The following is a 27,570-nucleotide window of genomic DNA, read 5'->3' as shown; positions in this document are numbered from 1 at the left end:
AGTTAGCTATCCTTTTCCTCTTCTCTCGTGAATCGTATTCCTGTGAGTGTGGCGTTGATGATTCGGTGTGTTTTTTTCTATAGCCAACCTACTGGACATACATAACAGAACACAGGAGGCCGAACCTATCAACAAGGACGGCATACTTAAACTACTAGACCTGTGCCTCACCACACACTTTACATTCAACAATCAGATATACGAACAAATCAACGGAACACCCATGGGATCACCAATCTCGGGACTCATAGCAGAGGCAGTTATGCAAAGGTTAGAACATACAGCCCTACCACAAATCCAACCCAAACTCTGGATCAGATACGTCGATGACACCTTTGTAATCATCAAAAACACAAATAGAAAAAACACACCGAATCATCAACGCCACACTCACAGGAATACGATTCACGAGAGAAGAGGAAAAGGATAGCCAACTCCCATTCCTGGACGTGTTAGTAGAGAGAACACCCAACGGAGAATTCACCACAAGGGTACACAGGAAACCAACACACACAGACCAAGTCCTAAACTATGAAAGTAACCACCCCAACACACATAAACGAAGCTGCATCAGGACACTATTCAAAAGAGCCACAACACACTGCAGTACACCAGAACTGCGAAAAGAGGAAGAGGAACACCTATACAAGGTATTCGCCAAAAACGGATAACCACGCAACTTTATCACCAGATGCCTAAGAGATAGACCACGGAACGAGGACATGCCACAACCAAAAGGACTAGCCACACTACCATACGTCAGGAGCGTCTCAGAACTGACAGCCAGACTACTGCGACCCTTAGAACTCATAACAGCACACAAGCCAACTTCCACACTCAGACAACAACTCACTAGAACAAAGGACCCAATAGCCAGCACGAGCCAAACTAACGTAGTTTGCAAAATACCATGCAAGGACTGCACAAAACACTATATAGGACAAACAGGAAGACAGCTAACAATCCGCATCCATGAACATCAGCTAGCCACAAAACGACACGACCAGCTATCCCTAGTAGCCATACACTCAGACAACCAGGAACATGAATTTGACTGGGAAAACACTACCATCATAGGACAAGCCAGACAGAGAACAGCCAGGGAATTCCTAGAGGCATGGCATTCATCCACAAACTCCATTAACAGACACATGGACCTGGACCCCATATACAAACCACTACAGCTGAAACTGACACCCGGAAGCGGCAAGAACATCCATCAACAGACACATCAACCTGGACCCCACATACAAACTACTACAGCTGAAACTGACACCCGGAAGCGGCAAGAACAAACCACTATAAATACCGGAAGAAACATCAAAGCAGCACTTCACAGGAGGCTCCAATAGCACTGATAATGTTCCCTAGCCAGGGAACGAAACGTTTGCAGCAAAAACTTCCAGCTCGGCGAACAGAACCACAACAACGGACACCCGAGCTACAAATCTTCAACCAGACTTTAAATGGTTAGCATTTTTCTAGATACCTAGATAACTATAATACAAGGGATTAAAAGTGTTTTGCAACATCCAAGGCTCTAGTTAGACCACAACTACAGGACAGAGAGGGAGCCTGAGAAATTGCCTTGGAGACGTGCATTGTCAATTAATCAAAACAAAACTTGGAATGCAACTATAACTTAAGAGGAGATATTGCATAAACTAAGGGTGTGTTTGCTTGAGGTTTAGAAGGTTAAGAGGTGTCTTGGTCAAAATCTTTAAGATATTAAGAGGGCAGATAGGTTAGATAGAAACTTCATACACTGTTTGTGGAGTATAGAACTGAGGAGGGCAGGGGGACACAATCAGAAACTTGAATCCAGACCTTCAGCACTGAAATTAGGAAGATTTATTTTACTCTGGTGTACAAGTTTGGCACTCTTTCACAAGCAGCAATTGATGCTAAAATTGCCAATAACTTTGATTAACAAAAATATCCTTGTTTTAACATTAAAGAAAACTAAAGGGCATGGGTTTAAAATGAGAGGGGAGAGATACAAAAGGGTCTAGGGGGGCGATTTTGTCACACAGAGGGTGGTTAGTGTCTTGAATGAGCTGCCAGAGATATTTGTGGAGGAGAGTACAATTTTTGCCATTTAAGATACATTTACACAGGCACATGGATGGGATAGGTATGGAGGGATATGGTCCAAATGCAGGCAAATGGGACTAGTTTAATTGTGAAAACTGGACGGCATGGACAGGTTGGGCTGAAGGGCCTAATTCCATGCCGTAGAAAAAAAAAATGGGATAAAGGTATATGAGTTAGGCTGCACATCGGGCATGATCTAACGGAATAGCAAAACAAGCTGAAATGGTCTATTCTTGATCCTATGTTTTTCAGCATTGCTCCCTCTAAATTTCATGTTTTGTTAACAATATTAATTCAATTGCTGTTAATGAAAGTTACAGTTGAATCTGCTCTTTTAGGCAATGTATTCTAGATTATAAACAACTTACTGTGAAATTCCATTTAATTCACCTGGTTCCTTTGCTATCGATCTGAAATTCCTTTCCTGTTTACCTACCTAGCAGTCAGGAGAAACAATTTCTTGTTGCCTACTCTTAACAAAATCCATTGTAATTTTTAACATCTCTAAATCTCCTTGTAACCCTTTCTGCCCTAAGAATAAACCAGCTAATGTGATTCCTGTACTTACAAGAGAGTAATAAAACAATCTCAGAGGACTTTAGGAGTTAGGTAAGAACTTTAATTTATACAGGTGCATGAACTGAAAGTAGCATTGTTGATTACCAAGACTAAAACGGGGGGGGGGGGGGCAAAGAGGAAGCAAAGCACTAGATATTAAGATATTATTAAACTGGAGTCGGTTCAGAAGAGATTTATCAGAATATTGCCAGGAATGCAGGGTTTGAGTTCTAAGGAGAGGCTGAATAGGTTGGGGCATTTTTCACTGGAGCATAGCAGTTTGAGTGATGACCTTTAGAAATTTATATAAAATCATGAGTGGTATAAATAAAGTGAATGGCAGGTGTCTTTTCCCTCGGGTGGGGGATTTCAAGACTAGGGGACATATTCTAAGATGAGAGGAGCAAGATTTTTAAAAGTTATGGGGGTAATTTTCCCCCCCCACAAAGTGTGGCTTGTGTGTGGAATGAACTTCCAGAGAAAGTGGTGGATGCAAGTACAGTTTCAGCATTTAAGACATCGGATAGATTCGTGAATAAGAAATTTTTGGAGGGACATGGGCCTAGGGCAAGCAGTGGGACTCCTTTGGTTTGGGACTATGTTTGGTTTGGGACTGGTGAGATCGAAAGGTTTGTTTCCGTGCTGCATGACTGCATACTGTTTAATTCTACAGGGATAGAACTGAAAAATAGAAAACTTCTGTAAAACCTTGGTTACAATATCTTTGTGAGTATTCACAAATCTCATTTCTATTACAAAAAGGGTGCAGAAGTATGGATAAGGTGCAGAAAAGATTTATAAGGTTGATACCAGAACAGAGAGGTTACAATCCTTGAAAAACATTGAACAAGCTGGAGATTTTATTCTTAAAAGAGAAGTGACATGTTCAAAGTCTTCAGTTATGAAGAGGCTTGATAGAATAAATGCAGAAACGAAACCTCTATTTGTGGAGTCGACCTAAACTAGGTAATAAATATAAGACGGTTAGCAATAAATCCAACAGATTTTATTTTAACCCAGAGAATGGTTAGAATGTGGAATTTACTGCCACCAAGAGTGATTGAACGGAAAAATAAGGACAAGAAAGGAAAATCATGATATATTAATGGTGGTGGAAAAAAAAGAGTAGTGGGACAGAGCTAATACAGAAATAAAACACTAGCATGGACTGTGCCCTGTTCAGTGCAGTACATGCTACATAATTCAATGTAATATCATTGTCAATTAGAGAATAAATACCAGCAACCCCCACAAGCTGTAAATAAATTACAATGAGGTATTATACTATTAGGTTTCCAGGCAAACTGTGCCAAATGGACACTCTGTGAGGCAAGAGTGACTCAGTCAATTTAGACATCAGAAGGACAAGGGCAGTACTTTCTAAATGATGTAAAACTATAAATAATGGAGCACCAGGGAGATACAGAAGGCAGATATCAGATCTTTAAAATGTCACAAATAGGTACAGAAAATAATCTAAATGGCACATAGAGTGCTGACCTTTATATTGAGAGAACTGCAATTTAAAGATTTGGAAGTCAAACAATAATTGTACAAAACTCTCGTTAAACGATACCTGGGAGTACAGTGTTCAATTCTGAACCTTAAGGAGGACAGACAAACCTTGGTGGAAGTGCATTTACCAAAGTAATAGTTGGAGTTCAAGGGTTAAAATAATGAACAGAAACCAGGGTTGTATTCCCTGAAATTAGATTACAAGTTGATTTGATCAAAGTGTTCAAGATACCAAAAGGAATAATTATTTAATAAAAAGAAACCACTTTCACTGATTGGGGAAGTCTAGACTACAGGACATAGTCGACACACTACAATACCAGATCCAGGCATGAAATTAGCAAACACCTTTCCACTGAAATGGCAGTAAAAGCTATGAACACTCGAGCACAAACTACAACCAAAGCCGGGTCAGCTTTATTTAGCAGAAAACATTTAGGGGTTTGTGCAGCTCTAGATCTATGTGGAAGGAAGTGGGACGTGATCTCTACGAGAACAGATTTCAGACCAAATGTTCTACTCCTGTTCTTAATCCCAGTTTCTTCACATCATGCAAGTCTCTCAGTTCAGTACAATTCTAATAAAATCTGTGCTGCATACAACTGACATAGTGTGGCACGCGCTGCTGAATGTGTTATCACAATTTTAAGAAGTTTCACGTAGCTACTGGACAGCCTGACTTTCCAGTGCAGCCTGACATTTACAAGCAGTTGCAATTCCTTGTATTGATCTCTGTGCCTGAACATCTGTTCGGGACAAGGTGGTACACTATTGTCTATTTACAATAACAGCCTCGGGGACTGACCAGATTATTAAGGCACCCTTTACAACCCTGCTACAGCCAGCAGCACTATCCGAACAGCACTGTGGGAGATCTAAAAACACTTCTGAAAATATGTAGAAATCCTATTCCCTAGACTGAAAATTGGAAAAGATCTTATTTTCAGATGGCATTACTGCTGTTTTTGTTACTTACTGAGTTGTCTCGACTTTTGTGCTTTGTCTTAGGCCAGTCATAAATAGAAATGTGTCTGTAGAACTTGGAGCCACACTTGGAAACTCTCTCCAAGCGTCAGCTGGCAGAGAAAGCACACTCCAGTTTCAAAGCTTTATAGCCAAGCCCTACACCACTTTTACACAAGTGCAATTATGTATAAAGTGAGCTTTGGAATGTGAAAGAAAACTATTGCGTCATTCCGCATCATTTAGCTCCACAACAGCCACGTCAAAGACAATGTCGAAGGATGAGACACAGGGACTGAAATTACATGACATTAACCAGTGTCTGCTCATCTCTAGCATCAAGATAAACCATGGCACCGTGCAAGATTTCTGCACTCTAAGAGCATCTCAATAAACAGCAATCATGAGAAGAATAAATACCTCCCCTTGATCAAGTCCAAAGGCGCAGCCAACATTCAGAAAAAGAGTACTATATAACCAACATTTGGCACTTGTCGCCCACACACAATGTAAGAACCCCCTGAGGGAAAGTGGCAAAGGAGTAGATTTTTATTTTTCTACTGTGGTTAAACAAGAGCAGAAGTGAACTAAGTGAAAAAATTTAGTAGACTATCAAGAGCCCTTAGAATGACTTTATGCAACATTTAAGAGGCATTTAGATGGGTATATGAATAGAAAGGATTTGGAGGGATATGGGCCGGGTGCTGGCAGGGGGGACTAGATTGGGTTGGGATATCTGGTCGACATGGACGGGTTGGGCCGAAGGGTCTGTTTCCATGCTGTACATCTCTATGACTATTTATTGTGAGAGAGACAAGTGTGCCCTGCATTGGGAGGCAACCTGACTCTTCCCAGGGAGTGATGGGAAGATTGGGAGAGTGCAGGGGAATGGGAGAGAAATGAAGGCTTCTAAAAGAAAATCAACTCTTTTGATTTGGTCACATAGGCTACTTTATTTTACATTCTGTTGCCCCACCATTACTCAAGTGACTGGAAGCAGCTGCCTGAGTAATGTGTCACCTAGAGGGGATATCCATAGGAAACTCAGCCTTACAGAAAATTAAACTTTGGAGAAATAGCAATAAGTAAATATTTGCTGCTCAAATGTGAAAAATGGGTCCTGCCATTCCAGAAAAATGTTGATTCTCCTGCTCCTCAGATGCTGTCTGACCTGCTGTGCTTTTCTAGCATCCCACTCTCGACTCTGATCTCTAGCATCTGCAGCCCTCACTTTCTCCTAGCCCAGAAAGTGGTCAAGTGCAAAGCACTCTCTAGGATATTCAAGGGACGCTGTTAAAGGAGAACCACAAAGACATTTTGTAAGGATAGAAATGTTTTTGCATAAACAAAACCTTCTTTACAAACATATGGACTACATGAGTATATGCAGCAAACCTTTCATTAGCTGGCACCTATGGAACCAAAACTGTTCCAATTGATCAAATATTCAGGATATGTATAACCACTGTAAACTCTGACCAAGTGAAATTTTCAGACATTAACATCCCTCAGAAAATCTATGTCAAAACATCAACAGATGTAAATCGATGTAAAAACACAGTAAATAACAAACTTAATACAGATGGTATACACATCACTGTTATACTTTAATTACAGCATAAACAGTCAGACATTGTGGTATGAGGTACATCATTTTGGCCGGTTCATCAAGACTGCTGATTAAAACAAAGTTTGCTCTATTATATCAAGTGCATATAATGTTATAGTTTAAAATAAACATACTGCTTGTCTCTTCCAAACCCATCAAATAGCTTGCCCTTAAAATGATGCCCCCCTCAAGTCACTGTTTTGAAGATTTTAATGTTGTATGTTATACAGCAGACTGCAAATTATCCTTCAATCATTTGAATTTGTTACAGCACCTCATTGCAAGTTTGGATAAATGTACAATTCTTGCAAGCAGAACCCGGCTGATGCTTTATATGGAAATAGGGAATATTAAAACTTGAAAGAAACTCACAGCAAACATTCAACTACAAGTAGAACGGCAAAATACTGTGGATAAATGAGAAAATGTCAGAAATCCTAGGTGGCAGGATACTTCTTACACTTCTCAATTTAAACTTAATTACAAGTGGTCACTTACAGCTCAAGTGAAGTGTCAGGATGGGGTCATAAATGCAATAGCACTCTATGAAGCTTTGCACAGCTCACTGGCCAAGCTATCACACTTGGGTAAAGTTGGTAGGATCATGGAGTCTCACCCTGGTGACAGTGTCAATGAGAAGGGAGAGTAGGCAGAATAGCAGAGGGGCAAGTTCCTCCCTCATCCCAACAGGACTGACTTGTATTTATTCAGTCCCTTTCACCACTTCAGAATGGCTCAAAGCACTCCACTGCCAATGAAGGACTTCTGACATGTAGCTGCTATAGTAACATGGTAGTAATGTATAACCCATCCACAAACAGAACATCCATTTCAAGAAGGGAACCTCTGTGATGTCCAAGGCTGTTTACCCTATTCCCACAACTGGGATCACTCATGCTGAAAGTGTCAAAAGAAGAAAGCAGCGGTGCTACCACATGGCACGCTGGATACCAGACATCTGGTTGTGGTCAGCAAGATGGCGGAACACGATCCTGCTGAGGCGCCATCTACGCTTGACGCCCCGCGGCCGAGAGGTGAGGACGCAGCGATTGCGGATCCGAACTGGGCAACTGTCTCTTGGTAGGCTAGCGATCTCCTGGTCAGCAACTTCCTGCATGAAGACAATACTGTGGTGAGGAAAGAGCACAGTACTTTGCGATTTCAAACATGACCAGTTCACAGGGCTGTATTCAGCCTGCAAGGTTTGCATTCAAATAAAACTTCACCCCCATGGCTTTATTCCCCATTTCTCCATACCTTCCTCAACCTCAAATCTCTGTGCTCCTCTAATTCTGGTCTTATCGCCCTCCTTAGGCACAGAATTGGGCAGAATACTTAAACTGAACCTGAGCAATGTTCTATGCAAGTTTACCATTATCTCCTTGCTTTAACGTGCCATTACTTAGAAAACCAAGGATTCTGGATGCCATTTTAAACAGTAGAAAAACCTATGTTCTCCTTTATATTGCTACTTCTTACTGAGCACAGGAATCACCTCTTGCTTCCAGAAATTTCATTCCCGTGTTCCCAAGTGGGAATTAGGGTTTGGACCTATGAAGGAGGTGCATTCAGACATTAATCCTCAGTGACCTGCCTTGTAGCTGTGATGTTGTTCCTTTGTTCTTGACCCAACCCATCAAACAGAAGAATTCAGGACTACGTTGGTGGTGTTGATATTTTACATACAACTGGAAAAATTACAGATGGGTTCTTTATCTGAATTGGGGAAAGCAGTTTTATAAACAGGCCCTTCACATCAACCCACCTGTGCATCATCTTCTGCAGACTGGCCTGAAGCACTGTCACCAGCTCCCAAACACAGGCCTGAGTCTGTATTGCTAGCTCTTGCAGACAATAAAATTGAGGTCTTTCCTGTTCCTGATGTGTCTTTCCTGTTGAGGTTCTTCCATTGTTTTGAATATTTTAATGCTGAATAGTGTACAGCAGACTGCAAATTATCCTTCAACCATTTGAATTTGGACATTCGTTCAAAACATTGCTGTAGCTTTGGGTGATTAGTTTAAAACTGTAGTCAATCTTAATTTGGTGAATACTGACCTCTTCTGGCTTTATTCAGTTACTGCCTGCATGTCACACGTGAACAAAGCAGGAAAACATAGGTTCCACCAACACCTCCCACCCTTTCAACCCTGCCATTTCAAGATGTCAGCCAGTGTCTCCCACCTATAATGAACTCATCTGATCACAGAAGCCGGTGGAAGATGCTGTACGGAAGGCAGGTATCCTTTGATGCTCCACAGTACCAATTGCTAAGATGATCAGAACATGCGGGCGGCACGGTGGCACAGTGGTTAGCACTGCTGTCTCACAGCGCCTGAGACCCGGGTTCAATTCCCGACTCAGGCGACTGACTGTGTGGAGTTTGCACGTTCTCCCCGTGTCTGCGTGGGTTTCCTCCGGGTGCTCCGGTTTCCTCCCACAGTCCCAAAAATGTGCGGGTCAGGTGAATTGGCCATGCTAAATTGCCCGTAGTGTTAGGTAAGGGGCAAATGTAGGGGTATGGTTGGGTTGCGCTTCGGCGGGTCGGTGTGGACTTGTTGGGCTGAAGGGCCTGTTTCCACACTGTAAGTAATCTAATGCCTTTCCAACACTTTGTGGATATCTCAGTAATTTGAACATTGTGATGGTTGTATGCACATGTTTACACTCGATGATTGAAAGATGTCCACACCTGCAATTCCTTCGGCAAGATAGTGTTTTTCCGTATCGCATTAAGTCGCCGTCTTTCATCTGCGTACTCAAAGGCCATTTTCCTCCTTTTCACATCTCGCAGCATTCGCCAGTCGACGTAGTAATTGCGAACTTGCCCCACATTCCCTCCTGGAATCCACGTCAACAGCTGCAAGAGGCAAAATGCAAGCATGTAAAATATATATACATCTTACAAGCATTATATATTCTGGAAGAACAGAAAGCATAATTGAGTAACACTGAGAACTCCTGCATATGTACCATCTGCTCAAATGCACACAATGCCTCAGTCTTCATAGCACATGGTGAAATGAGGAAAGCCAGTGCTCAGCAAACTCCCAAATCAAGTTCTTCTTAGCCAGCACAACACCACTGTATAATGTGATGTGGATATCACTGACCAGCAGTTTTTGCATGCCCCTAACAACTTGGGGTGGTGGTGAACCACCTTCTTGAGCTACTATCGTCCATGGGGTGCTGATGCACCTACAATGCTGTTAGAGAAAGTTTTTTGGGGTTTTGATGTTGCAACAGTGGAAGCAGGGTGATATATCGAAGTTTGACCTGAAGAGGAACTTGTAGGTGGAGGTATTGCCTTTTACCTGTTGCCCTTGTCCTTCTTAAGTCTTAAGTTTGGAAGGTGTAAATAAAACACCTTTACTCCACTATAGACATCCAAGAACCTGCTACAAGCACCACTTTTTATTTCAGTTAAATTGCTCGCACTCTCCATCACCAGAGTAAGACTAATATGTAGCAAATGACGTTTTATGCTGTGGAATAATGTTAATCCCAAATTTTGATCAAATTCTTCAAATTAAGTTCATACTATCAAAAGAGTAGCCTAGTCTCATCTGCTTCACATTTTCACACCAAGCAATCTTCAAATCAGATATATACTTTGAAGAACGAACTTGCACGGCTGTGGAGACAGGTCAGGGAGGGAGACTGATCGGCTAGTTTGTTTAAAGAGATAATGGCCAAACCACCTTCCTCTGCACACCGTGATTCTAAAATACTGCATTCACACACCAAGTGTCATACTTTAAAAAAAGGCCAATAACAAGGTACAACATTCTCAAGAGACAAACCTAGGTCATCAAACCTTGCAAGATTTAGTTCCACTTTTGAGAGTTCAACAATACTGGGACATGAAAACTTGTTGCTTATTTTCTTCACATTTGATAAAAATGTAGCAATACATATTTTAAACTTCCATCCATTTTGCACTAGGGAAATGGAGTTTAGATACAGAGGGTGGATACAGAGTGAGCAAAGAAACCATAATTAAAAAGGAGAACAAGATGAACTCCAAGTACAAGTGAAGAAGAGACCCAAAACGGGTGACAAGGTGGAGAAGGTGAAGCAGTGGACTTGAGGAGCATGCAGTGATAAAAGGGGAAAAGCAAGGAATGAGATACAGCCTCTGTTGGAGAGGATGGGATAAACAGTGACACCAAATATTAGGGAGGTAGCTGAAGACGGAAACAGCAATTTTACATGCCTACGGTTCACAAAGTTGTGCCTTGCACAATCACAAGGTCTGAAAGTGCCTTTAAAAACTCTAGGAAGCGTGGCAGCCAGCCAGCCACAGCACAGTTACACACTGGTAACAAAGTGACATCGAGTATCCAATTATGCAATCCATGTTGGGGAAGGAGATGCTGCCCACGATGACAGTGGGCCCTGCTTAGGGAAGAGCGCTAACAAGAAGAAAGCTAAGACCCGAGGTCAGCAGATAATAAAGAGGACGGGCAAATGGAATTAGGGGAGGGGAGGGGAGGGGGCTTTATTTCAAAGGGAATGCGGTGTAAGAGCTACACCGGGCGCACAGAGAGGGGAGCCGGAAGGTAAGCGGAGACCAGTTTAAATTAAGTTTTTCTTTTCGCAGTCTGTGTTTTTTTTTCAACTAGGAGCAGGAACCCGGAAGTCGTCAACAGAGGGTTCTGGGAAGGTAAGAAGTTTGAGTGGAGAAGGAACCTGAGACACTACACGGGTAGTGTCTCCCACCCTCCCTCCTCCTCTAACCTAAAAAAAAGGACTCAGTTGGCTGAACGGGTAAGCTACTTAGTGTTCTTGTTTTGGAGACTAAGTGTCGAGTTATGGCAGCGCAGGCAGTGGAATGTTCCTCCTGCAGGATGTTTGAGGTAGGGGTGACCACCAATGCTCCTGCCGAATTCACCTGAAGGAAGTGCAGCCAGCTCCAGCTCCTCACAGACCACGTTAAGGAACTGGAGCTGGAGTTGGACGAACTGAGGATTATTCGAGAGGCTGAGAGGGTGATAGATAGAAACCACAGGGACATAGTTACGCCAGAGAACAGAGGTAGCTGGGTAACAGTTAGAGGTAGGAAGGGGAGTAAGCAGGCAGTGCAGGGATCCCCTGTGGTCGTTCCCCTCAACAATAAGTATACCGCTTTGGATACTGTTGGGGGGGACAGCCTAGCAGGGGTAAGCTGCAGTGACCGGGTCTCTGGCACGAGGTCCGGCTCTGAGGCTCAGATGGGAAAGGGGGAAGAGGAGGAGAGCACTAGTTGTAGGAGACTCTATAGTTAGAGGAACAGACAGGCGATTCTGTGGACATGGGCGAAACTCTCGGACTGTGTCTTCTGAATCCTTAAGGGGGAGGGTGCGCAGCCAGAAGTCGTGGTGCACATTGGCACCAACGACATAGGTAGGAAGAGGGGTGGGGAGGACATTCAGGAGCTCAAGGAGTTAGGCTGGAAGTTAAAAGCTAGGACGGCCAGAGTCGTCATCTCTGGGTTGTTGCCGGTGCCACGTGACACTGAGGCAAGGAATAGGGACAGAGTGCAGTTGAACACGTGGCTGCAAGGATGGTGTAGGAGGGAGGGCTTCAGGTATTTGGACAATTGGACTGCATTCTGGGGAAGGTGGACCTGTACAAGCAGGACGGGCTGCACCTGAACCAGAAGGGCACCAATATTCTGGGAGGTAGGTTTGCTAGCACTCTTCAGGAGGGTTTAAACTAATTTGGCAGGGGGATGGGATTCGGACTTGTCGTCCAGCAAGTAGGTTATATGTTTTTCAGGATGTCCAGGAATGTAGGGAGGCTGTGGAGAAGGTAGCACTGACAGGGAATACTTGCGGACACAGAGATGGGCTCAAGTACGTATACTTCAACGCAAGGAGTGTCAGAAATAAGGTGGGTGAACTTAAGGCGTGGATCGGTACTTGGGATACGATATTGTGGCCATCACAGAAACGTGGATAGATGAGGGACAGGAATGGTTGTTGGAGGTTCCTGGTTACAGATGTTTCAGTAAGATTAGGGTGGGTGGTAAAAAAGGAGGGGGGGTGGCATTGCTCATTAGAAATGGTATAATGGCTGCAGAAAGGCAGTTCGAGAGGGATCTGCCTTTGGAGGTAATATGGGTTGAAGTCAGAAATAGGAAAGGTGCAGTCACCTTGTTAGGTGTTTACTATAGGCCCCCAATAGCAGCAGAGATGTGGAGAAACAGATTGGGAAACAGATTTTGGAAAGGTGCAGAAGCCACAGGGTAGTAGTCATGGGCGATTTCAACTTCCCAAATATTGATTGGAAGCTCTTTAGATCAAGTAGATTAGACTGGGCGGTGTTTGTGCAGTGTGTCCAGGAAGCTTTTCTAACTCAGTATGTAGATTGTCTGACCAGAGGGGAGGCCATATTGGATTTGGTACTTGGTAACGAACCGGGACAAGTGATGGGCTTGTTAGTGGGTGAGCATTTTGGTGATGGTGACCACAATTCTGTGACTTTCACCTTGGTTATGGAGAGAGATAGGTGCGTGCAACAGGGCAGGTTTTACAATTTGGGGGGGAAGGGTAAATACTTTGCTGCAAGACAGGATCTGAGGAGCATAAATTGGGAGCATAGGCTGTCAGGGAAGGATGTCGTTGAAATGTGGAACTTTTTCAAGGAACAGATACGATGTGTCCTTGATATGTATCTATCTTTCAGGCAGGAAAGAGATGGTCGTGTGAGGGAACCTTGACTGACAAGGGAGGTTAAATGTCTAGTAAAGAGGAAGAAGGAGGCTTACATAAGGTTGAGGAAACAAGGTTCAGACAGAGTGTTGGAGGGATACAGGATAGCCAGGAGGGAGCTGAAGAAAGGGATTAGGAGAGCTAAGAGAGGGCATGAAAAATCTTTGGCGGGTAGGATCAAGGATAACCCCATGGCCTTTTATGCGTATGTGAGAAACATGAGAATGATGAGAACGCGGGTAGGTCCAATCAAGGACAGTAGTGGGAGACTGTGTATTGAGTCGGAAAAGATAGGAGAGGTCTTGAATAAGTACTTTTCTTCAGTACTTACAAATGAGAGGGACCGTAAGAGGAGAGTATGAAACGGACTGGTAAGCTAGAGGAGATACTTGTTAGGAAGAAAGATGTGTTGGGCATTTTGAAAAACTTGAGGATAGACAAGTCCCCCGGGCCTGACAGGATATATCCTAGGATTATGTGGGAAGCAAGACAGGAAATTGCAGAACCGTTGGCAATGATCTTTTCGTCTTCACTGTCAATGGGGGTGGTACCAGGGGACTGGAGAGTGGCGAATGTTGTGCCCCTGTTCAAAAAAGGGAATAGGGATAACCCTGGGAATTACAGGCCAGTTAGTCTTACTTTGGTGGTAGGCAAAGTAATGGAAAGGGTACTGAGGGATAGGATTTATGAGTATCTGGAGAGACACTGCTTGATTAGGAACAGCCTGCACAGATTTGAGAGGGGTAGGTCTTGCCTTACAAGTCTTATTGAATTCTTTGAGGTGACCAAGCATGTGAATGAGGGTAGAGCAGTGGATGTAGTGTGCATGGATTTTAGTAGGGCATTTGATAAGGTTCCCCATGGTAGGCCTATGCAGAAAGTCAGGAGGCATGAGATAGTGGGAAGTTTGGCCAGTTGGATAGAGAACCGGCTAACCGGCTGAAGTCAGAGAGTGGTGATAGATGGTAAATATTCAGCCTGGAGCCCAGTTACAAGTGGAGTTCCGCAGGGATCGGTCCTGGGTCTTCTGCTGTTTGTAATTTTTATTAATGACTTGGAAGAGGGAGTCGAAGGGTGGGTCAGTAAATTTGCAGACGATACAAAGGTTGGTGGAGTTGTGGATAGCGAGGAGGGCTGTTGTCGGCTGCAAAGATATGATGCAGAGCTGGGCTGAGGACTGGCAGATGGAGTTCAACCCTGTCAAGTGTGAGGTTGTCCATTTTGCAAGGACAAATAAGAATGTGGAATACAGGATTAACGGTAGGATCCTTAGTAAGGTGAAGGAACAGAGGGATCTTGGGGTCTATGTTCATAGCTCTTTGAAAGTTGCCACTCAGGTGGATAGAGCTTGTAAGAAGGCCTATGGTGTGTTAGCGTTCATTAGCAGAGGGATTGAATTCAAGAGTCGTGAGGTGATGTTGCAGCTGTACAGGACCTTGGTAAGGCCACATTTGGAGTACTGTGTGCAGTTCTGGTCGCCTCACTTTAGGAAAGATGTGGAGGCTTTGGAGAGGGTGCAGAGGAGATTTACCAGGATGTTGCCTGGAATGGAGAATAGGTCGTACGAGGAAAGGTTGAGAGTGATGGCCTTTTCTCATTGGAACGGCGAAGGATGAGGGGTGACTTGATAGCGGTTTATAAGATGATTAGGGAAATAGATAGAGTAGAAAGTCAGAGACTTTTTCCCCAGGTACAACAGAGTGTTACAAGGGGACATAAATTTAAGGTGAAGGGTGGAAGGTATGGGGGGGATGTCAGGGGTGGGTTCTTTACCCAGAGAGTGGTGTGGGCATGGAATGTGCTGCCCGTGGGAGTGGCAGAGTCAGAATCATTGGTGACCTTTAAGCGGCAATTGGAATGGTACATGGATGGGTGCTTAATCTAGGACAAATGGTCAGTACAACATGGTGGGCCGAAGGGCCTGTTCTGTGCTGTATTGTTCTGAGAGTCGGTAGGTTTTACAGAAACTGTCCAGAGTCTAGCCCCCCCCCCCTTACTCCGGGAACACTGTGAATGGATCTAAGAGGGAGATATACCGCTCCCTCCCCGTGACACCCCGCCATCGCCCTCACACACTCACCTGGCGCCCCGCTCCCTGCAACAAGCCGAAAGCTCGGACGCACGCCGCCGCCATGTCCGCGCGAACCCCGACCCGGCCAGCCACGTGACCGCCCCTCCGCAAAACCGACCAATCAAGACCCGCAGCGCGAGCCCCGGTCCGAGTGAGACCACGCCCACCGCCACCGCCACCAACCGGCGCGACCGCGCGACGGGCGCCACGTGACCGTTCCTCCGCAAACCGACCAATCAGGACCCGCAGCGCGAGCCCCGGTCAGCGTGAGACCACGCCCACCGCCACCGACGGGCGCCACGTGACCGTTCCTCCGCAAACCGACCAATCAGGACCCGCAGCGCGAGCCCCGGTCCGAGTGGGAGCATGCCCCTCCCCTCCCCTCTCTCCCCCCTCACCCCCCCTCCCCTTCCCTTCCCCCTCTTACCCCCTCCCCTCACCCCTCCCCCTCTTACCCCCTCCCCTCCCCCTCCCATCTTACCCCCTCCCCTCCCCCTCTCACCCCTCCCCATCACCCCCTTCTCACCCCCTCCCCCCTTCTCACTCCCCCTCACCCACTGCCCCTCTCACCCCCTCCCCTCCCCTATCACCCCTCCCCCCTTCTCACCGCCTCCCCTCCCCCTCACCCACTCACCTCCCCCTCACCCACTCCCCCTCCTCTCCCCTCCCCTTCTCTCCCCTCCCCTTCTCACCCCTCATCCACTCCCCCCCTTTCTCACCTCTCCCCCTCACCCCTTCCCCTCCGCATCTCACCTCTCAGACCCTCCCCTTCTCACCCCCTCCCCTCTCCCCTTCTCCCCCCCTCCCCCCCTCACCCCCCTCCCCTTCTCACCCCTCACCCCCTCTCGCCCCTCACCCCCTCTCGCCCCTCACCCCCTCTCGCCCCTCACCCCCCTCCCCTTCTCACCCCTCCCCTCTCCCCTTCTCCCCCCCCTCCCCTCCTCACCCCTCACCCCCTCCCCTCCTCACCCCCCCTCCCCTCCTCACCCCTCACCCCCTCCCCCTCAGTCTCTCTCCTCCCCTTCTCACCTCTCCCCCCTCACCCCCTCCCCTCCGCTCCCCTTCTCACCCCCTCCCCTCCGCTCCCCTTCTCACCCCCTCCCCTTCTCACCTCTCACCTCCTCCTCCCCTTCTCACCCCTCCCCATCACCCCCTCCCCTCCCCTTCTCACCCCTCCCCATCACCCCCTCCCCTCCCCTTCTCACCTTTCATCCCCTCCCCTTCTCACCCTCCCCCTCACCCTCTCTCCTCCCCTTCTCACCTCTCCCCCCTCTCCCCCCTCACCCCCTCCCCTCCCCTCCCCTTCTCACCTCTCATCCCCTCCCCACCCCCTCTCACCCCTCCCCTCCCCCTCTCACCCCCCCCAACCCCCTCCCCACCCACTCCTGTGAACAGCCTCCTGTGCTGAAATATCTTTTTCTCGTTATTTGTGATGCTATAAAAAGCATTTTTGTATTTATGTGACACCTTTACTCGGAGGCTACCTGCTGGAAGCAGTGAGGTAGAGACTTTCTAAGCACATTGTATGAATGTTTTATTAGGAGATTTTTAAACTTGCATATAGTTTGGGACAAGGAGAAGAATACTAATACATTTTTGTGTTAGTGTTGTTGGTAGGTTAGGGACCTTCCCACTGACATTGTCATGTTAGCATGGTTCCTGAGTCTTTAAACGCAAACTGCAGCTGCACCTCCCCCCCCACCCACAACCTTCCTGTTCACTTTTTCCTGCTTATTGAGCCATCTGTTTGCCACTTCCCTGCCACTCCCACCCTTACACTTGGTGCCTTCCTCCCTGACCTTCCTGCTCACTGTCTCAGGTCCTCGTCTGTGATGTTGTTCCTCCCTCCCATTCGTTCTCCTCTTGCTCCCTCGCTCAATCTCTCCCACTTGTCATCCCTCTGTAAGCATCCACTCCACAGCTTGTGTTTGGGAAAGGTAAGAAACGAGTGTGTAGGAATAGCAGAAGGAAGTGGCGAGCTGGAGCTTCGGGGACATGCAAATTAGTATCAAAACACTTTCAGTAGAGGAATAAGGCTGTCAGTTGGGAACAGATCAAAGAGATCGCTCCTAGATTCTGTACTACAGTGCTGATGCACTAGGCCTAGGAGGGGAAAGGGGAGAATGGTCATGTTTCCACAGAGGATGAGGAGATTCCTCCAGGAACACAATACAAAAAGAAGTGAGAACAGATATCTTTAATGATGTGCTTGTAACTGAAGTGTACCACAAGGGATTATAGGAGAAAGTGAGGACTGCAGATCAGAGCTGAAAATGTGTTGCTGGAAAAGCGCAGCAGGTCAGGCAGCTTCCAAGGAACAGGAGATTTGACGTTTCGGGCATAAGCCCTTCTTCCACAAGGGATTATACAAAGTTTCAATAGTCTTGCTGCTGTCTTGATTTAAGGGTTTTGACCCACAGAACACTGTAATGGGTAGAGGGTTAGAAAGTTAAGGATTAGCCATGGTGATGCAGGTTTATCTTCAGGACACTCGCTGTCTGATGATTGCCTGGATGATGTCCTGGATGTCTGCTGTACTCGTTCTCCTCCTGTTCTTCCTCCATCACGTATTGCTTTCCCTCTTCACTGCCTACATCGCATCTCTTTGTAGAGCCTGCAACTATAACTCCTGTTATGAAGAGACGCAATCCAAATATTATTGTCTGTCTGAAAGATTATAAGAAGCTCTACAAATATATCCTGAGTTTTTAAGCAAAGGACAGTTTGCTGAGGAAAAGCCACTGATTACAACTGCAACAGTGTTGTACCTGCAAGAATTACAGAACACAAATAGAGTCATTCAGTTTGGAGAATATTCAGAGTTCAAATTGCCTGGTTGTGAGTGGGATAAGATTATTGCATTTTTGAACTATGAGAAATTCTGACTTTCTGAAGAACTCCTCTCTTAACTTGTTTTAGCAAAGCACGTGAAAGCATGTGTTGCTGGAAAAGCGCAGCAGTTCAGGCAGCATCCAAGGAGCAGGAGAATCGATGTTTCAGGCATGAGCCCTTCTTCAGGAATGAGGAAAGTGTGCCAAGCAGGCTAAGATACAAGGTAGGGAGGAGGGACTTGGGGGAAGGGCGTTGGAAATGCGATAGGTGGAAGGAGGTTCAGATGACGGTGATAGGCCGGAGTGGGGCTGGGGGCGGAGAGGTCAGGAAGACGATTGCAGGTTAGGAAGGTGATACTGAGTTCGAGGGTTGGGACTGAGACAAGGTAGGGGGATGGGAAATGAGGAAACTGGAGAAATCTGAGTTCATCCCTTGTGGTTGTAGGGCTCCTAGGCGGAAGATGAGGCGCTCTTCCTCCAGATAGAAATGGAGAGATCTAGGAAGGTCTGAACCACTTCTCTTTCCAATCCTCCCACTTCCTCCAAACCAAAGGAGTAGCCATGGGCACCCGCATGGGCCCCAGCTATGCCTGCCTCTTCGTAGGTTATGTGGAACAGTCCATCTTCCGCAGCTACACTGGCACCATTCCCCATCTTTTCCTCCGCTACATCGATGACTGTATTGGCGCTGCCTTGTGCTCACACAAGGAGGTCGAACAGTTCATCCACTTTACCAACACCTTCCACCCCCACCTCAAATTTACCTGGACCGTCTCAGACTCCTCCTTCCCCTTCTTAGCCTGCTTGGCACACTTTCCTCATTCCTGAAGAAGGATCATCCCCGAAACGTCGATTCTCCTGCTCCTTGGATGCTGCCTGACCTGCTGCGCTTTTCCAGCAACACATTTTCAGCTCTGATCGCCAGCATCTGCAGTCCTCACTTTCTCCATGTGATCTGAAAGCCCATTTAAACTCTTCTTTACCTGTCTGGATGAGTGTCTCAACTGGATTCCCTTGGAATCTACACTTTGATGCAGAGGAAACTCAAAGAATTGCAGCATCTCTCAGGAAGGCCCCCCTTGCACTGGCAGGTCCTGTGTTGCAGAAGGACTTCAGAACCAGAGTATCATTTTGCACAATCCATGATTTCCTTTTTCCATGAATTTAATATTATTTAGCCAAAGTACTTTAAAGTTAACCTTCTGCAAAGTTTTCATTTCTTTGTTTCTCCTTAGACAAGGCTCAATTTATATGTTTGTATAATGCAAACATTTTGCCAATGATCCTTGAATATTTATTTGATTTTTTTTGGCAATGAATCAGATATTTGTTGGCTGTCTCACTCTTAAAATTGAACCTGCAAAGTATGAGACTTGTAGGTCTTTTTAATCAATTTTTAAAGGGCTGGTAATACACACTTCAAGAGCAGGTTGACTTAAAAACAGGTCTCCTGGCCCAGAGTTAGGGACAGTATCACCATGCCACAAGATGCCTGCTGAGGATTGTATAAATCACTAACTTATTTCCCTTTAAATATTTAACCTCCCTCCACCAAACCAGCAAGCTCTTAGAATATAGAAGAATGAGGGTAATAGATACATGGGAACAGAACCACCTCCAATTTCGCCTCACTCACCAGCCTGACTTAAAAATATGTTGCCTTCCCTTCAGTGTCCCTGGTCTCCCACTAACAGCACTGTGGGTGTCTCTACACTCTAAGAACTGCAGTGGTTCAAGAAGGCAAATTACTACCACCTTCACAGTGGCATTTAGAGATGTGTAATAAATGCTAGCTCAATCAGTGACACCCACATCCCGCAAAAGAAAATTAAAACTCTGCAGTTGCAAAAGAAATTCAACAATACCACATCTGAAAGTCCCACATACAGATGGCTTTAACCAGCAGTGGAGGCTGTGGGTGGAGGGTTGTTTGTCATGCAGCTGAGTGCATCATTTGCAGGGAGTGTTTAACAGAGGGTGTTCACTAGAACCACGTTGGATACAACAGACTTTGTGAGCTGCCTACCCTGCATAGTTCCAACATGTGCATATCAAGCTGGCCTCAGCACCTTGGAAGCGTGGTACAGTTCACAGGCTTTGCTAGGGAGCAGCTTGCCATTGTTCTGAGTCTTATGGATCCCAAATTTTGCTGAGTTTTACAAAATCTTATTTTCTGAAGCATAGTTCAACTTCCAATTCCTCCCATAAAATTGCGTCAATCATACTCACTGTACGTGTAATTAAATATATTTGCCAGTTAGACACTCTACAAAAGTGTACTAGTGTATATTTTATCACAGACCGCCTCAGTATTAATTGTATGCTTTGCTACCCCTCTGTAAAATTAGTGTCCCCAGCAAATGTTAATTATGATTCGCAAACCAAATTCTCTATTGTGTACTTTCATTTCTTTTACTAATTTTTCCCTACAAATGTTAAATAGTTAATTGTAGAACATAAAAAAAAGCAGGCAAAGCTAAAGTACCCTTGAAACTAGAGAGCCATCTGGGTGCTGGGGTGTATTTCCATGTTAACTAGGTAGTTAAGGAAAAATGGAAAGATGCCTATGAAGCCTTCCCACCATAATTGGGAGACATTTGAAATATGAGATGGACAAGGATTCTATTTATGATATTGATACTAAGGAACAATAATGCACAGCAGTGGAATACAAAGCTGAATGTCTCCATCAAACTAAATGTCTCTCCCAGATGTGAAGACAAGAAACAGAATAGTTAATTTCCTGGAGCCTGCTCTAGCATTCAATATGATCTTGGCTGATCTGCTCTTGGGTCCAATTTTCTGTCTGCCCTCCAAAACCCTTGAATCCCTTGTCTGTCAAGAATCTCTCAAACTCAACCACAACCCCAATTGCTTATCAAGGAAGAGAATTCCAAGCACTAATGACCCCATCACTGCCCCGGGAGAAGAAACTCCTCCTCACCCCTCTCTTAAATGGGAAATCCCTTATTTTGAAACTGTGTGCCTAGTTCAAGATTCTACCAGCAGAGGAAGAAAATACAGTAAAGAGTGGGACTGCGTGCAAATGATTGTAGTTCCTGGAGAACATAAATGAATAACCTTTCCTGCACTGTTTCACTGGTGCTTTGTTGCTATCAGTGTTGCTTAATGTATGACTTAGGTTGTGGTTCCCGTTGGCACATGCCTTCAAGAGTATCCCCATAGAGACTAAAAACTTGAAAAATGAATACGTAAACAATCTCACACAAGGAATTAACGGACAAGATTTCATCTTTTTATAGCTTTTACACTAGTAGTTGAATTCAAAATCAACATATAGTTAGGCATGCACTAACAGAAGAATAGAGTTCACTAGGAACAATAGATTTCACTTTAACTAGATGACACAACAGATATGCCATGCAGAGTTGCAAGCCTTTCCCCCTTCAGTATGTGAGACATGATGTAGCCATGCAGATTCGTAATATGCTGTTTCTTTATTCACATGGTGGAGGCGGATGGAGTGGTAGTGATGGTGGTTAGGAGTCTGACAAAAGCTTCCGCCTCTGAGTTTCACAAGCATGATTATCATTGGTAAGATGCATTTTTATGACTCCAGTCTGCCTCAGGTCGTGACCGTCCTGATAAATGCAGATTTTCAGAGATCCTTTTCAAATTACCAACCAATAACACTCTGTTTCATCGATCAACTACTTCTGGTGAAAACACCCAGCTTTCAGCATCACCAAACTGTCCACAGAGCTTTCCAGCTTTCAGACTTTTCTTTAGTCAGCTTCTTGTCGAAATCCTGACCGCTTCCCGAGAGAGATTTGCTTCTCCTCACGAGAATTCAGTATGTTCTGATACTGACTGTAAACTGTAACCCAAACCTCCCACATAGTTTCTGTTTTCTTTATTTTTTAGCAACATCAGCCAGGGTTTAACTTCTTAGAAATAGTGTCATAACCAAGTAATCCACCTACCCCTCTTTTTCAGAACTCTCTTCAGTATCGCTTTGATTTAAAAGGATAATCTCAAAAATACAAGTTTATTTTGCAAAATTCAGTATTCACCACCTTAAGATCCTGTTCCATCTATCTTGTTGCCACTTTCTTCTCCAGTGAAATTATAAATGCAGAACTTATCCCAAAATCCAACAGCCATAAACCTGAGTCAATGATTCAACATGCACCCTAGTCTGTTAATCAGGAGTTGGGAAATCTGGTTAACAGCTGAAAATGTGTTGCTGGAAAAGTGCAGCAGGTCAGGGCAGCATCCAAAGAGCAGGAGAATCGACGTTTCGGGCATGAGCCCTTCTTCTGAAATCTGGTTAACAGTGAAGAATGGTTTACGGACATGGTCAGGGTTATTGTAACTCCATAGAGGATGCATTCCATAGTTTGTTCATAACTTCTGCAAGTATTTTGTTGCTACTTGCACCATCAAAATGCTGATGGCAAACTGATTGCTGACCATGCACGACCTCCTTCACTAATGTTTTCCTTCTTTTAAAATTCTACCGCAACCACAGACAAATGCACTGTTCCTTTAATGCTGTTGGCAGGCTGCTCAAGAGCTCTTGAGGAAGAGACGCATGCATAAGATCCCAATTCAGAGAGGCAATGCTTGTGGGACTTGGTGCCATTCTAAGTTGGTTGCAAATGTGCGTTTTAAGAACTATTTTCCTTGCTATGTATGAGCTGACCTGTGATGTTGGACAATGCAACGCTCTGCCCAACTGACCTCATAATCATTGCTGTGTTGCATCATGGACAATGTCAAAGTCGCCTTCAGGAGTAGCCAGCAGCATCATGAATGCCTCTGTGTGATACTGGCCTGATAGAGAATCCGACAACATGCTGAAAGTGCACCAGATCATGAGCCCGATGAAGATGAGCCTGGTGGACGTCAGTAAAATCTTCTCGATGCTTCAGCCCCGAAATCAAGATGACAATGTGGAAGTCAATCAGATTAACCAAGCCATCTCCAGAAACGATGCCACACTTTTGTCTGAGCTCTTGTCCCAGGAGAGGTACGCCCAGTTCATCAATAATCGGAGTGGGTGGGGAGTGCCGGGCACTCCTTTGCGTTTGGCAGCCTCCAAAGGCCACCTGAGCTGCCTGGAAATCCTCCTGAGGTACGGCGCCGAGGTGGACAGTTTAGATGTGAAAGCTCAGACCCCTCTGTTCACAGCTGTGAGTGGTAGGCACTTGCATTGTGTCCGGGCTCTGCTAAGAGCAGGGGCCAATCCAAATGGGAGTATCTACAATAACTGCTCGCCGGTCCTAACTGCTGCCAGAGAAGGGGATATGGATATTCTGCAAGCGCTGCTGGAGTATGGGGCTGAAGTTAACGTGCGCTCCAAGGTGCCAGAATGGGCATCAAATGCTTGTGCCTGTAGCGGCCCACTCTACCTGGCCTCAGTTTATAGACACTACGAATGCTTCCGGTTGCTCCTCTTGTATGGGGCTGACCCTGATTTCAACTGCACAGAGCAAAGACTCTTAGCTAAGATCAAACAGCCAAAGACGGTTCTGGAAATGTGCCTCAGGTACGGTTGTGGGCCTCAGTACATCCAGCTGCTCATAGACTTCGGAGCAAACCTTTATCTGCCAGGCCACAGCCCGGTGAAAAATACACAGCAGAACAAAGCTGCCGAGCTTCTAGCACGAGCCACAGGTGAGACACTCGGAGCCAAGCATTATCTCAGAAGTGGAGAGGTTTAGGGAGGGAGCCTTCTCTGAGGTTGGGAACAACAAAGGTGAGTTTCCACCGAAGTGCTTGCGACAGAAAAGTGCATGGGGGAGCTAAACTGGGCAAGACACCAAAATTCAGAATCGTGCCATCAGGCTCACTATTACATAGCTGAGGCATATGAGACTGTTGTCTTCCTGAACATCGGAGTGAGTAGTCGCTGGTTTGTCTTCATTGGGGAGCACTAGTCCATGTTCTGCCATGATTGATGTCAGTAACTTGAGTTGCCCAAGTTACAAAGGATGGCTGGGGGAGTGAACTCTAATCTGTACAAGGAGGCTGACCAAGGGTTGAAAGGTCACTACGGAAAAGTGGAAGGATTACCTAAGAATGTGAGTGGTGCAGCTACAGTGTTGAAAGAGTTTCACAGGCAGGGATGTTGACTCTTGTGCCTAAAGTGCTGCTTGATTCATATCAACATTAGGGTTTTGGAGATTGAATTGAGGGGACTGGGGAGTGCTGACATAGTGTCAGTGATGGAGGGGAGAGTGCTATATTATATGGTGGCAGCTCCACAGTCATAGGCAGGAAGTGGATGGTCTCGTGGATTTGTTCGCTGCTAAAAGTGAAGATGGCCCCAATAATGGGGGAACTAAGGGGCAAGCATGAGGGACAATGATGTCTCTCGGCTCAGGGGAGGCTGAAGCAGATGGCTGACCATTGGAATGGTGTGCAGTGTAATTGGAGGGCTTCTCGAGGGTGACTGAGAGGCTGTTAATCCCAACTCAGGAGTGGTCAACAATAGTGGGACAGGATCTTGATGGATGCTCTTCCAAACGTTACGATCGCACCCCATTGTCTGACTAGAGACAAACCCATGTCATAGTGAGCCAACCTATCCTGGGGGTGTTGGTCTTCTTTCTATGGATAGGCCCACAGGGCAATAGGTTTGCTCCGTCCTTCAGGGATCTCATGGCATTATCGTCTCAGCAAGGTTAGGAGCTGCAGTGAAACCTGAGCTGAAGGGTATCTGTTGTTGTCTGAGACGGGGACTGATGAGCTCACAGATCCAACCTGGCTCTTTGTTCACATCCGTGATAAAAGAGACGGGAAAATAAATTGCATACTCTGACTGCAACAGTCAATAAACCAGCGTAAGGCCGCATCCTGTTGGACTTGTGACACCTCTGGGGGTTGGAGTGGGATTGGGAAGCACCACAGTCTTCACTGATGCTGCTGGTTTGTATCAAATGATGGTCTGCCCAAGTGCTGTTTAACTGTGGTGTGATGACCTTCAACCCCAAGAGTTCACAGCAGGGTACAGTGGGGCAAGAACTTCCTGCCCTATAAGATTCACCATTGTCCCCACACACCATGAGCTGAAAATGTGTTGCTGGAAAAGCGCAGCAGGTCAGGCAGCATCCAAGGAACAGGAAATTCGACGTTTCAGGCATAAGCCCTTCATCCGGCTAATGCCCGAAACAACGAATTTCCTGTTCCTTGGATGCTGCCTGACCTGCTGCGCTTTTCCAGCAACACATTTTCAGCTCTGATCTCCAGCATCTGCAGACCTCACTTTCTCCCCACACACCATGAATATGAAATGGGCTGAGAACCACAAAAGCGATTGAAGAATCAACCAGTTCCCACACCACAGTGACTCCCACTTCCATGCCCGACTTTAGATTGCATTAGACTTCACCCACCATCCGTAGACATCCAATGAAGCAAGGCCCTGGTAAGTTCTACTGACACGTGTCCCTCAGTCAGAGACGAAACCATCGGGAGAATAGGAGAGGAATCTTAGGAGAATCTCATCTTCCCAATGAAACTGCAGTCTTCTGCAGGCCAGACAATGGCCAAGTTGTCTCCTCAGGGCATAGTCTATTCACATGGTCCCGTATGTTTGATTTCTTTTTTCCAGCTCAGCCAAGATCATTGATGTCACTCACCAGAATGGCAATCCGTAAATCCCTCAAACTCCTAAGTGGGCTACAGTCCATTGACCAACTGGACCTACCGCTAATCCTAAGGAAGTATTTGAAGCATCAGACTTGAGGTGGACAGACAACAAGGTTGTGTGGATCTGTATAAGTAGGTACGCACTCACTCCACCCTTCCCTACCTTGCAGCAGAGAGGAGGGAGAGTCAACTGTACCAGCAGCAAGATTCCATCCCCACCGCAACCCTTTTGTACACCTGCAGCTTCGTTGTAATTGGCCCAAGCATCTGATTACAAGTAGAATTCCTTAATCCACTCTATGTAGTAAGTTATTCCATAAGTCATAGTAAAGGAAGATGTACAAAAAATGCTGTATTCGCAACATAAATTTCAAAAAAGCTTTGCAAGAAACTCACTTGCTCGTGGGAATTGCTCAACGGTCGTTTTATTTTCTCCAACAAGATGGCGTCAAAGTGGGAGACAGCCACTTAAAGCCGTCTATCCACTGTGCCACCTCATGGCCAGAGCCTGCAACTACACCGTGATTGTTGACATGAAAAAAGTTGTCTGTGAAATTTTGATGCAGTAATTGTAAATGACAAATGTAAAGGGCAATCAAAACATTGTGACAGCAAGAAGTTTGTGGACTATCACACAATTTTTAAAAATTATCTAAGGGATAATTTTTTTAGAGTAAGTGGGAGCAGTTTCCAATAATTGCTATTAATATTAACTTAGAAATCCTTTCAAACAAAATGTCCGACTGATTCACATCATGAGATAGGAAGAAAGATTGGGTTTTATTGTCACGTGTACTTAAGTCCAGAAGTGCAGGGGTACAGTGAAGAGTGTACAAAGCCACCATTCTCCATTGCCATCCTTAGGTACAAAAACCAAAAAAAAAATCTATTTCGCTAAAACCAGAATTAAAAAGAACAAAAGCAGAAATACACAATAAAACAGAGCCAAGGTAGTCTTATCTCCATAAGGTATGTGGGCCTTTCTCCCCAGAGCCTTGAATCTCAGTGCCACAGGCCCTTGGAACTCACTTCTGCTGCTGTGGGCCATCATAGATTTTAAACTGGGCAAAGAATTGGAAAGGCTGGGAGGAATTTGGAGGGATTTCCAAAGTTTGCACATTGGCAGCTGAAGGTGGAGTGATGCAAGCTTGGGATAATCAAAAGGACAGAGTTGGAAGAGTTCTGACATTTGTAAGGCTGGGGGAGATTGCAAACATAGGGAGAGCTAAGGCTGTGAAGAAAGTTGAAAAGAGCATGGGAATTTTAAAGTTCTCCAAGGAGCAGTGAAAGCGGAGTCATTGAATATAATCAAGGATGAGTTAGAAAGATTTTTGTCTAACAAGAGTTATGACGGTAGGGTATAAGTTGGTGCCAACAGGGAAATGCAGTTGAGACCATAATCCAATCAGCTATGGTGTTTCAAATAGCATGTCAGGGAAACGTTGATTTTCCTGCTCCTCGGATGCTACCTGGCCTGCTGTGCTTTTTTTAGCACCATACTTGACTCTAATCTCCAGCATCTTCAGTCCCCACTTTCGCCTGATGAGGCCATATGGCCTAATCCTGCTTCTAATTTTTGCATTCTTGTCAGGGACTCCTAAACTGAGACATCCTCAT

The 27,570-nt window shown here is 45.5% G+C and overlaps 2 protein-coding genes across 2 annotated transcripts; one reads left to right on the top strand and one right to left on the bottom strand.

The window, feature by feature from the left end:
• Positions 1–6,718: 6,718 nt before the first annotated feature.
• mrps14 (mitochondrial ribosomal protein S14) lies at positions 6,719–15,718 on the bottom strand. The gene is made up of 3 exons (XM_060829651.1): positions 15,515–15,718; positions 9,432–9,599; positions 6,719–7,850 (listed from the first exon to the last, which is right to left on the bottom strand). The coding sequence occupies exons 1-3, from the start codon at positions 15,566–15,568 to the stop codon at positions 7,668–7,670; spliced, it is 405 nt and encodes a 134-aa protein (XP_060685634.1). The 5' UTR covers positions 15,569–15,718; the 3' UTR covers positions 6,719–7,667.
• Positions 15,719–23,162: 7,444 nt separating this feature from the next.
• Positions 23,163–26,212, top strand: LOC132818643 (ankyrin repeat and SOCS box protein 12-like). Its single transcript, XM_060829650.1, has 2 exons — positions 23,163–23,976; positions 25,916–26,212. The coding sequence occupies exons 1-2, from the start codon at positions 23,175–23,177 to the stop codon at positions 26,047–26,049; spliced, it is 936 nt and encodes a 311-aa protein (XP_060685633.1). The 5' UTR covers positions 23,163–23,174; the 3' UTR covers positions 26,050–26,212.
• Positions 26,213–27,570: the final 1,358 nt, after the last annotated feature.

The sequence above is a fragment of the Hemiscyllium ocellatum genome, chromosome 9 (assembly GCF_020745735.1).
Source record: "Hemiscyllium ocellatum isolate sHemOce1 chromosome 9, sHemOce1.pat.X.cur, whole genome shotgun sequence".
Taxonomy (NCBI): Eukaryota; Metazoa; Chordata; class Chondrichthyes; order Orectolobiformes; family Hemiscylliidae; genus Hemiscyllium; species Hemiscyllium ocellatum.
This window is presented reverse-complemented; position numbering and strand designations above follow the sequence as displayed.